The sequence below is a fragment of the Callorhinus ursinus genome, unplaced genomic scaffold, assembly GCF_003265705.2.
Source record: "Callorhinus ursinus isolate GAN/ISIS: 27379988/994484 unplaced genomic scaffold, GSC_fseal_2.0 scaffold23, whole genome shotgun sequence".
Lineage (NCBI taxonomy): Eukaryota > Metazoa > Chordata > Mammalia > Carnivora > Otariidae > Callorhinus > Callorhinus ursinus.
Genome location: NW_027397085.1, coordinates 7,761,979 through 7,774,487, shown reverse-complemented (window position 1 = coordinate 7,774,487; position 12,509 = coordinate 7,761,979). Strand labels below are relative to the sequence as shown.

At 40.0% G+C, this 12,509-nt stretch overlaps 1 protein-coding gene across 5 annotated transcripts in view; it reads left to right on the top strand.

Annotated features, from left to right (window-relative positions):
* Window positions 1–12,509, top strand: part of MCCC2 (methylcrotonyl-CoA carboxylase subunit 2) — a 78,979-nt gene that overhangs the window by 9,534 nt on the left and 56,936 nt on the right. For 4 of the 5 annotated variants that reach the window (XM_073905367.1, XM_025892869.2, XM_025892868.2 and 1 more), the window contains 4 exons: window positions 2,364–2,448; window positions 5,211–5,312; window positions 9,606–9,733; window positions 11,206–11,318. In XM_073905367.1, coding sequence (XP_073761468.1) covers window positions 2,364–2,448; window positions 5,211–5,312; window positions 9,606–9,733; window positions 11,206–11,318 — 428 coding nt within the window. Of the gene's footprint in view, window positions 1–1,777; window positions 1,978–2,363; window positions 2,449–5,210; window positions 5,313–9,605; window positions 9,734–11,205; window positions 11,319–12,509 lie in introns of all 5 variants that reach the window. The other variant, XM_073905368.1, reaches the window with a different exon arrangement.

The following is a 12,509-nucleotide window of genomic DNA, read 5'->3' as shown; positions in this document are numbered from 1 at the left end:
GCGGCACGCAGAGGGAGAAGCAGGGAGCCCGATGTAGGGCTTGATCCCAAAACCCTGGGACCATGACCTGAGCCGAAGGCAGATGCTTACCCGCCTGAGCCACCCAGGCGCCCCTTGATGCACATAGTTCGAGCAATGCATGTAGTACAGTTGAAGTGACATTTGTGCTGTGCAGGCACGGGTGGACAGATGTGTTGTGATGTCCCCAGCTGACAGCGATTAAAGGTCCTGTAAACTGTAAAATGCTTCCTGATTTCAGGAATGTTAAAATGTGAACAAAATGTGTATATTAGAATCAGTGCCATATGGTATACGAGACTGAAGGAAACAGGCTTTTTTATCTCAGAGTTTGTGGAAACGGAGATAGCACAGAATCTTTAAGAATAATCTTCGGAAAACTGATGTGCGGTGTCACATTGTTTCTGTGGCTATCTACATATCCTAGGCTAGTTTATTTATTTTTTTATTTTTAAAAATTTTTATTTATTTATTTGTCAGAGAGTGAGAGCACAAGTGGGGGGACGGCCAGCAGGCAGAGGGGGAGGGAGAAGCAGACTGCCCGCCAAGCAAGGAGCCCAATGTGGGACTTGATCCCAGGACCCTGAGATCATGACCTGAGCCAAAGGCAGACACTTAACCCACCGAGCCATCCAGATGTCCTGTCACAGGCTAGTTTAAATGCCCGAGGAGCTTAATTCTGTGATCTGAGAATCTGCATCAAGGATAGCCCTGTTTCTGGGTTTTCCTAACAAAACCAGAATTCAGTAGCTGTTCCACATTGCAAATTCAGACTCTAGGCAGAATTAAGAAAGAGCGGTTTTGTCTTAAGTCCTTGTGAAAGAATATGCGTATATCTTACCACCTCTGTGACATTCCAGACTCTCTGGCCACCCCTTCGCAGGCACTTATGTCCCCTGACTCTCTAAAGACCCTCAGCAAGGCCTGGCTTTTCTTTCAGTGCCTTAGGCTCATTTTTCTTTTAATATTTATTTTTAAACACTATTATTAAGGTATAATTGACATACAATAAACTGCATTATTTAAAATGTACAATTTGAGTTTTGACATATGGACATACGTGTGAAATGATCACAATAAAGATAATGTGCCTCTTCCAGAAGTTTCCTCTGTCCCTTGGTAACCTGTATCTCCCCTCCTTTCATATATCCTCACCTCCTACACCCAAACCCACCTCAGTAGAGGAGCTCATTTCCTCTAAGTGGTTGGGAGAAAGAGAACAGTGATTTGACCTAATTACACTGTTTTGGAACTAAATCTTTGCCTCCCAGAATTATTTTCATTTTAAAAGAAGGTTAGATATGTGATAAAATTTTCTTGGTAAGCTTAAGGCAGATATAATCTTAGAGATATGCCATCCGTCCCTTCAGAAAAAAAAAAAAATCCCCTTAAAGAGGCCTGGTTTGAAAAATAATACTTGGAAGCTTGAAGTAGATAAGAACTTGTTTTCTCACCTAAAAAAAAAAACAAAAAACAAACCCAGAGAAATAGCTTTCTTAAATAGCTGAACCCTTCATTAGCTTGAGAGCAAATTAAGATGAAATTCGTGGGCAGCAGTGAAACTAAACATTAAGGTACTGTGTGATCCTTCTGTTTCTGATCTGATACCTTGGCTTTCTGAGAAGTGGCTTGTCGATATTCCTAAGACACTGAGCCCGGCCGCTGTCAGTCTGGGGGAGGTTTGGTGTGCTGTGCACCTCAAGCAGCCTCATCTGGTGACCTCATGGACTCTTCAACAACTGTAATTTTCTTGGTCTAGAACAACATCAGGAAACATCGAAGACAATCTCTGAAGATGCTAACAAAACTGGACTTTTTAACTGATGTATTTGGTGTGCAACTCTCTCCTCTTTGGAGACAGTGTAAAAAGTTAGGGGTCACTTACCTTTAGGTAAGTCCTGCTGTGCTCATCATGGAGGTCATTTCTAAAATAGTGCTTTTTACCTGGAACAAATGAAGGTAGGAATTTTTCAAATTTCATATAGTATGTAGCAGAGTGCTAGGTATTTGTGGCAGGTATTTAATAAATGTGGTGTAGGTGAGGCAGTATTTACAGTGTATGAGTTGCAGAGAAGATACTAGGTTATTTAAGTAATTACCATCGAATTCAGAAAATGTATGATATGCTATGAAATCAGGGATCGATTTTTTTTTAATTCTAGTTTATTTACTTCAGAAACTAAAGCTTGTAAGTTGAGTGAATGATCTGAAAATTAGCTGTTTCTCAGAAGATATATTGAACTTTTAAAAGCACTATATTTTGCACTGTTTTATGTTTTTCTAGCCTTAAATTAATTGGAGACCTTACATGATGTCAGTCTAATCTAATCATGTTTTTATCTTAGGAGGTAATGAGAAAGCCCGAGAACTCCACAAATCAAGAGGAAAACTTTTAGCCAGAGAAAGAGTGGACAGTCTTATAGACCCAGGGTTCGTATATCCCAAGTGCTAACTCAGTGTTCTCTAGTCTGTGGTACTCTCTTAGACAGTTTTATAAATAAATGATTTTAAATTCTGGCTCTTACCCTAAGATTCAACAACAAATTTTTTTTTTACATATACATATTTTATTATATATAAAGAACAAAGTTTCATCAGGTAAGCAAAAGGATATAAATTATAGTCATAATTAATAGTTTCAAAAAGCCTTTAAATCACTGGGACCTTCTGTACAACATATAGGCCACATAGCCATTAATCAGAAATCTTGGTAGTTCTCCCATAAGAGTAATCTATAGTCTAGAGAAGTTGGCTTTTTACGAACTCTGTCGGGGCTAATGTGTTAGGCCTTGTAAAGGAATGCTGTTACAACTGGGGGAAACTAAAAATATTGAAGGGAGGACTACTTCTAGGATTATGTTTATTGTTGACAGTAATTTTAGAACCACAGAAAGTGTTAAAGACTTCTAGGTAAAATTCACACTATCTCATAATAAGAATGGATACCATTTTATAGTTGTATAAATGTTCTGGTCACAAATGAAAAAGGAGAAAGTGAGCTGAGAATGCAGAATGGAAAAGTCTAGAGAAGGAGGCAAGCAGATACAGACATAATTCAATCATAGCAAGAAAAGTACAGAGATGGTCCTTCCCAAGACTGAGTTGGCAATATTTACCTACATAAGCTAAAGCCTAGAAGAACAGTGCAACTTCTGTATATTCAACAGCAAATCTTTATTGAGAGGCTACTGTCGGGCACTGTCCTAGGAGATAGTGATACATCAGTGAACAAAACAGACAAAGATCCTTACTCAACTGGAGTTTACATTGTAGGAGCATGAGATGGAAAATAAATGATAAATGTGGTAAGTTATATAGTATATTAGAAGGTGATAAATGTTATGGGAAAAAAGGAATTAGATCAGAGTAAGGGAGAAGATGAGGGTCAAGTTGTAGTTTTAAATAAGGTGGTTAGGGTAGGCCTCTTTGAGAAGGTGATATCTTAGCGAAGATTTGAAGGAGTGAAGAGAGAGAGCCCTGAAGATACTGGTGAAAGAGTGTTACAGACAGAAGGAATGGCCAGTGCAAAGGCCCTGAGGTGGGAATGTGCGGGATGTATTGATACGCCCAAGAACCCCAGATGCTGGTGTGTCAGGGGTAAGAAGGCATGAAGGGGAGAGTAGTAGAGATGGGGTTCAACTCCATAAGACCTTGTAGATCAGTGTAAGAATTTTGGCTTTTAATCTGGGTGAAATGAGGAGACTTTGTAGGGTTTTGAACAGGAGACTTATGATCTATCTGACTTAGATTTGAAAAGAGTCATTCTAGCTGCTGTTTTGTGAGTAGCCTGGGGGCAGCAAGGGTAGAAGCACAAGAGGAGTTAGAGGAATGTGGCAGTGATTCAAGGGAGGTATGGTGGTGACTTGGACTAGGAGAGTGTAGTGGAGGTGATGAGGATGTCAGGTTCTAGGCATGTTGTCAAGACAGCTAACCCATCAGGATTTCCTGAAGGATTGGCACGGGAGACCGGGAGTGCACGTGGAGAGAAGGGAACGAGGACTCCAAAAGTATTTCTTATGACATGCACCTGTACCTCCAACCTGGAGACAAACACTGTTAACACCAAGTGTATATCCTTCTAGAATGTTCTTGTGCATATGCATATTAGACACATTTTTTTTAAAGATTTATATATTGAGAGAGCGAGCATGAGCAGGGGGAGGGGCAGAGGTAGAGGGAGAGAGAGGGTAGGCAGCAGACTCCCTGCTGAGTGGGGAGCCTGCCTTGGGGCTCGACCTCATGCTTATGACCCTGAGATCATGACCTGAGCCGAAACCAAGAGTTGGATGCTTAACTGACTGAGCCACCCGGGTGCCCCTTAGCCACTGTTTTTTTTTTTTTTTTTACAAGAGAAACGGAATCATACTAAATGTGTTTTTGTTTTTTTTTTTTAAGATTATTTATTTATTTATTTGACAGAGACAGTGAGGGAGGGAACACAAGCAGGGGGAGTGGGAGAGGGAGAAGCAGGCTTCCCGCTGAGCTGGGAGCCTGATGCGGGGTTCGATCCTAGGACCCTGGGATCATGACCTGAGCCAAAGGCAGATGCCTAATGACTGAGCCACCCAGGCGCCCTAAATGTGGTGTTTTATTCCACCCTTTCCCCACCACTTACTGGATCCTGAACATTTAAGTAAGTGAAAGGTAGAGTAATAAATACAGTGGTGAAGAGCCTGGTCCCTGGGATTAGATTGCTTATTAAAACCCAGTTCTGCCCCTTACTAGTTGTGTGACCTTAAACACGTGACCTAATTTCTGTGTTTTAGTTTCATCATCAGTCAATGGGGATCATAATAGGATCCACCTCAGGAGGTGGTTCTGAGGAACAAATGAGTTAGGTTTCTGGAGCTCCTAAAAGAGAGCCTGGTGCTGGGTGGGGGCTTACATTAGTGTTAGGTGCTAGTCTCTTTCTCTACTAATAAACGTATTTGTACAACATCTCTTAAAATAGGTACCTAGTATTCTATTGTATGGCTATAATGTGTAATTCCTCAAAATATCCACCCCAGATTTTGGTTAAATATTTTTTTTTTAGTAGGTTTTATATATATATATATATATATATATATATATACAGCATGCATACTTGAAACATTGGCTCATTAATCTTTTCCATATTTAACTTTTTAAATATGCTTTTTTTTTTAAAAAAAAATGACTATAATTCAAGCGATATCCTTTCTTCCCTTCAGGTCTCCATTTCTGGAATTATCTCAGTTTGCAGGTTACCAGTTATATATGAATGAGGAGGTCCCGGCCGGTGGCATTATTACAGGCATTGGAAGAGTATCAGGGTGAGTATTCTAGTTACACTCGATAATATGGGTCAGGAAGAAGACTGACAGGCACGGGCCATCACCCACTGCTTTGCGGGGCAAATGTGCAAGTTTTATGCTATTTGCATTATTTAGGACTGAGGCTTCCTACCCCAACATGTATTAGATTTATCTGTGGAGCTTTAGAGACAAAGATCAAAGGGGGGGAAGGGGAAACCATAGCACAAATCCTGGGGCTTGAATCCAAACATTCCTGCTTAATCAGACTCTGCGAGTGTGGGCTTGGCTTATGTCATTTTCCAAGGCTCTATAGGTGGGCTCTTGCACATATAGGGTGAAGACCAGTGTCCTAGAGGAGTCGTTCTCCAAGTGTGCTACCCAGGTAGCCTCAGCATCACCTGAGAACTTGTTAGAAACATAGATCACTAGATCTTCCTACAAAGTAACCAAATCAGGGGCACCTGGGTGGCACAGTTGGTTAAGCGCCCTACTCTTGATCTCAGTTCAGGTCTTGATCTCAGGGTCTTGAGTTCAAGCCCCACATTGAGCTCCATGCTGGGCATGGAGCTTGCTTAAAAAAAAAAAAAAAAAAAAAGTAACTAAATCAAATTTTGAGGGTGGGGCCCAGCAGTCAGTGTTTTTTTAAAAAGCCCTTCAAGATTCTTGAATGCTAACATTTGAGAACCACTCCGGACTTAGGAAATCCTAGATTGGTAGAAGTTAAATTTACTTGTGTATATTTATGTATGGCCTCACATTTGCCATGTCAGGTTAGCTTGCCAGGCATTGTAGTAAACGCTTCCCACTGATTAGTTGTTTTAATCGTCACCACAGCTCTGTGAGAATGGGTGGTATTGTCATCATCACCATTAAGGCAGGTCAGGAAGCCTGCTTAGCCAGGTAAATAACTCGCCTAAGATCAAGCCACTGGCAAAGCTGTGCTTGGACCTTAGGTGGTTGGACTCTGAGCCTGATACAATTGCATTTGACTCACATAATGGTTTATGGTGTGTTTTCCTCCACCTTCTCCCCATGATTCGTGCCTTCGGTGCACCTATAGCCATTAGCCATTGTTGCTTCTTCCCTCCTGTACCCCCAGCACTTCTCCACAGCTCTTTGCCAGCTATGATTTGCTTAATATTCACCCAGTGTGAAGACATTTTTTTCTTGGAGTCTTAGGGGACGCTTAAAAATAAACCTTTAAAAAAATGAGAAACTTCATGCAGAGCTAAACTGAATTCATAATCACGAAATAACCTAATTAAGTAGGACGGTTACTGTTAACTCTATCTCCAGTGATAATGATGGTCACCACGTTGGAGCATTCCTTTCCACCTTTCCTGTGCATATACTAATATTTTATTCTTATTTATGCTTTTGTATTTTTCATTTTCATTTTCTTTATTTGTTCCTTGTTCTTAGTTTATAAAGTTCTCAGCTTGGAAGGAAATTGAATTGCACGTAGGAATTGTATGGGTTCAGTTGTCAGCCTCAATTAGAATCCTGACTTCAGCATTTTATAGCTGTTTGACCTTTAGCAAATTGCTTGACCACTCAGTACCTTGGTTTTTTCAATCGGGAAAATACAATTCATGATCAAATGGAATAATCCTAGTAGCTACCAGAGAGGGGTGTCATGAAACAAGAGGAAGAAACAAGAAAAGGAAGAGAAATACTCCCTTCCTTAAGAGTTACACAATACAATTGATACTCTTGCCACTGAGAGTAGCAGTTGTGGGTGGCAGAGTTGAAGGTCTGGAATCTTTTCAGAGCCACGGTCATTCGCGAAGTCATTAAAAGCTTTTATACCTTTATTACTTTTGTATATTTTTGAGTAGTGCTGGGTATATTGAGAGAGGCTCCATGGTAAGTTCGGAATAGACCCCAAGAAATTTCGTGAGAAAACTTTTTGTATTGAATTTATAAACCAGCTTAGAATCAAGGGCTCTTTGCCCGAAATAGTAACTGGCTGAAGAATAACTGAGCTGCAGTCTTTCTCTCTGGCAAATTTGCGGTTTTTTTTAATCATGTCCTATATGGGATGGTCCCTGCCTGCTCTCCTCACCTTACCTTTGTACTTAACACTTTAGCCATCCTGGTCTTGCTGTTCTGTGAACGCACTAAACTCATTTTTGCTTTAGGGCCTATACTCGAGCTGTTTGCTCTGCATCAAGTGTTCTTCACCTGGTTTCTTTGAATGGCTGACTCCTTCTCATCTTTCAGGTCTCCAATCATAACCTCCCCCGGTGCAGTGTTTAGGAGCATGCACTCAAGAGCCAGGCTGCCTAGACTCAAATGTTGGCTTTACCACTTGTTGGTTGGTATTCTTGGGCTCGTTACTTAACTTTACTGTGCCTGTTTTCCCATCTGTAAAATGGGATACCTCATTATCTAAAGCCTTATAACGACACCTAGTGCATTGTAAGTGCCATGTTAGGATGGGCTGTTACTGTTATTTTTACCATCCCTTGACCATTGTATCTTAACATAGGACCATCACAATTACTTTTTTTTAATTATATATTTTACCTTGTCTTAGTAACTAATAATACATAATAAATATATATTGTATTACTATAACACTGTGATTTGTAAGATAGTTATATTTGGCCATTCAGATGACCAAAATTTATTTCTCATAGATTTTTGGTCTTGGTCTACAGTTTCTGGCTCACAGCTCCCCAAACCCTTGGAAGTGTTGAGCATGGTCATGGTGTCTTTTGTTATATCAACGAAGGTGGCTTTTGGTCCCCAACCAAGGCCAGGGGCTGGTTGTCAGGAGAACCGACCATGTTATTAGAGGGTTGGAACTTTTCTATCCTGCCGACTTTCCCAGTCCCCACCTTTGGGGAGGGGAGAGGGGCTGGCGGGTGAATCAGCCCGTGAATTCGTTAGTCGTGGCTGTGCAGTGAAGCCTACATAAAACCCAAGAGGACTGGGTTCTGAAAGCTTCCTAGTTGGTGGACACATGGGGATGTGGGCAGAATAGTACACCTAGAGAGGGCATGGAGCTCCTATGGGGTGTTAGGCTTGGGGTCCAAGCCCATTACTGAGCCGCGGTATGGACTCCAGGTAGAAAGTCCTGCTTCCTGTGTACACCTTTGAAGATAGGTTTGGGGGGTCAGTCCCACTTAAACCACATGGATTAGTAAGAGGCATTTTCTGAAAGAAAGTTGAATTCCATTGCCAAAATAATAGATTCTGGGTAGGCAGAACCAGTAGATGTACAATGCAGTCTTTTTGTGGACTAATTTTATTTTTCATTCTGTATCATGTCTCTGACCTTTATTTATTTATTTAAAAAAATTTTTTAATTGTTTTTTAAGATTTTATTTATTTATTTGACAGAGAGACACAGCGAGAGCAGGAACACAAGCAGGGGGAGGGGGAGAGGGAGAAGCAGGCTTGAGCAGGGTCCCCGATGTGGGACTCGATCCCAGGACTCTGGGATCATGACCTGAGCCGAAGGCAGACGCTTAACGACGAGCCACCCAGGTGCCCATGTCTCTGACCTTTTAAAAGGCAGGTGGCTCTGTCTCTTGTGGAAGGTCTAGCAAGTGGCAGAGCCAGAATTTCACCATAGCTTGTCTGACTCCATAGCCCCTTTCCTGTATTGGAGCTTCTTCAGCTTTTCTAGGGCAGCACCCCCAGGGCAGGGGAGGATGAATAGACTCTGGGGGTGTGAGATCATAGCCCCACCATCCTGCCAGAAGCTGAAATTCCCTTTGAAGTCTGGTTTATTTACTAAAGTCATGAAGAATTGGCATCCCACTTTAAAATGCTAACTGTAATATGGAAAAGTGCTTTCTAGCAGTAAGATTGATGCTCTAAGGAGACGAGCCCTTTTATCTTGTGAGCACTGCTGGTCACATCCCTTAATGTGAGCAGCACAGCACTACCTGAGGCCACTGTTCCAGGGCTCTTCCCTACTTTATTTTCAACAGGGACTCAGTGACTTACTTTTTAGAATTATAAGGAATATAAGTGAGGGTTTTTTTTTAAAGATTTTTTAATTTATTTTTTGACAGAGAGAGATGCTTAACCAACTGAGCCACTCAGGTGCCCACAGGACTGATGACTAAAAATTAAGAATGAGTTTGTAAAGTTGTTCATAGTGATCATTATATAAGTATGTGAACTGTGATTAAAGCTTGTTTTTGTATCATGAGATTGTCTGCTAATGACTGTCAGTGGTGAAATGTACTAGAAGTCGAAGGTTGCTTTGGAGTGTCTTGTAATGAGATGTAATTGGCCTTTTAACTTTGAAGAAGTCTCTCAAATTCTCTTTGTAATGAAATTTCTCCCTTTCAGAGTGGAATGCATTATTGTTGCCAATGATGCCACCATCAAAGGAGGTTCCTACTACCCAGTGACTGTGAGGAAACACTTACGGGCGCAAGAAATTGCAATGCAAAACAGACTCCCCTGCATCTACTTGGGCAAGTCACAAGAGTCATAAAATGAACTATTTTTAGCTGGTAAAATACAGTACTGTTTAGAAGGCTATATATGACATTATCAATGGGTATTTTTAAAAACTGTTGGTTTTTCCTATAATTACAAAATAAATGCGTGTTCTTTGCTAAAAACTCTGGAAGAAAAAGTAAATAAGAACTACCTATAATAACATCACTGAGGAATAACCTCTGACAGTATTTTCATGTATGCCAGTTTTTTTCCTCTACATGTGTGTGGATTTTTTCCTTCTGTGTATTTTCTTCTTGTCTTAACCTTAATGATCATTGTTCAAACTATGAAAAAATAATAGCTGATATTTATGGATCTCTTGAGTGCTAGGTACTTTGTTAAATGCTTGTGAATAATTTCAGCAAATGCAATTTTAAGAAATTGAATTCTTAAAGTAAATTTATATTTGAAATTAAAATACGTTTAAATCTAAGGATATTTTAAAAGAAACATGAAAGCAAGGCAGTTTAAAATTGGCACTGCCTGGATTTTGGTTTAATTTGGTGAAGTGCCAGCATATGTATATTGTTTATTTATGTGGGTATTTGAACAGGTACTAATGTAGAGATTTTTTTTTTCCTGCAAAAGTGAACTTACCTGTTTGACTCACAGTATGAACTTTTTTTGCATATGTAGAAAACAGCAAATGAGGCCTAAATGCTTCCAGGTGCTATGCCAAACACCATAGGGGTTGGAGTGAAGAGTATTATGTTGTCCCTGTCTTGGGCAAGCTTGAATGAATTAGAGACAGGATGTCATGTATTAAAGAACAATGAAGGAACCTAGTGTAACACTGCTATATGCACTCACACTGTGCTGAACTAATACCTTACCTACCTTGTATACCTTATTTCATGTCATCCCAGGAACAGCTCCTTAGGAGAGCTACTGTTGTCCCCTTCATTTCATAGGTGCAGAGAGCGAGACATAGAATGGCTAGGAAACACACCAGGAATCACACAATCTGAAGTCATCAAACTCTGTTCCAAATTCAGTGGACATTCTCAGCCCCCACTCCGCTCTGCAGTAAAAACAGTCCCCCAAGCAGTCTGTGATGAATTGTCACATGAATTCTCTAGATGGTTTTGTATTGGTTTAAAAGAGGGAAAGACACTTTTTTTTTTTTTTTTTTTTTTAGCTGAACTGGTTAAGAATTTACAGTGTTTCTGGGGCTTTAGCTTGTCCTCAAAGGAGAGAATGTCCTAAACGTTTCAAGTGGAATTTTGCACAGGGAGGAGATCCTAATGGATTTGAGGAAAACAGTGAATTTTTTTGGCTGTGTTGGGGGACTGGAGAAAGATGCTGTAGAATAGTTGAGAACGGTAGGGCAAGTTTTTTGTGAATGTGATTAAGAACTGTTGTTGTCATTGATACAAGTCTCTCTGTGTGCAGGGTATTTTGTTCATTCAAATGTACTTACTTCTCTTATTTCCCTTGTCTTCAGTTGATTCAGGAGGGGCAAACTTACCTCGACAAGCAGACATATTTCCAGATCGAGATCACTTTGGCCGTATATTCTATAACCAGGCAATTATGTCTTCTCAAAATATTGCACAGGTAATTTCTCATTAATGAAATGTACTCCTTTTTGCTCCAAATGCCATTGCCAACTAGGTATTCTGAGATGACTTAAAACGCAACTTAATACAGAATTTAGGTTTTTCCCCACAGAAAGTGCCTTAAGGTTATCTCCATTCAGATTATTCTCTTAATTATCGGCATAGTTTTATACTGTCATAAAGGCTGTTCACCAAAGGAAAAGAGTTTTTGAAAAGAAAGGGCACTGAGTAATTGCGTTTTTAGGACTATGTTCTGAGGCACTTTGGTGTCTAGATGAGGAGACAGGTGCGAGGAAGATTGTTGTAGCATCAACATAGCAAAAGTTAACAAACAACCTAAGTGACCATTACTGGGAGATGAGTAATATGATTTTTAGCTGTTCAGATGAATGAACTAGAATTGCATGCATCAACGTAAGTTAAGTCTCAGGAAATAAGTTGAGTAAAAATAGTAGAATAAATGCATAGTCACTTGCTTTGTTTGTAAATGTTAAATACATGAAACAGTCTGTTACTTAGGTCTTAAACATGTACATGGGAATAATACACTCAGCTTTAGAACAGTGGTTACCTATGAGGTGGGAGGCAGGAGGAAGGGGTCAGGCAGAAGGCTTCACCTATACCTGAAATATTTTATTTCTTTAAAAAAAGAAAAACTGAAGTGGGGACGCCTGGGTGGCTCAGTCGGTTGAGCGGCTGCCTTCAGCTCGCTCAGTCATGATCCCAGGGTCCTTGGATCAAGTCCCACATTGGGCTCCTTGCTCGGTGGGGAGCCTGCTTCTCCCTCTGTCTGCCGTTCCCCCTGCTTGTGCTCTCTCTGTCTCTCTGACAAATAAATAAAATCTTTAAAAAAAAAAAAAAAAAAAAAGCTGAAGTGAATTTGGCCAAATGTAAGATTGGATGTTAGGTTAAAGGATATTTATTTTGTTATTCTGTAATCTTTTTTTGGCATGTTTGAAATATTTCATAATACTAATGCTTCTCCTTTGTTTATGTTTTGTTACTGGATTTCTTAAGTTTGTAGTGTTTTTGGTAATAGTCTAATGAATTAGCCTTCACTTGCAATTATTGTATCTTATCTTTATTTTCTATCAATATAGTTGTTATTATTTATTTTGTATCTTATTGTTATGTAGTGACTTTGCCCATCTGTGCTTTATTTATCTAAATAGAAACTTCAGCTTTGCTC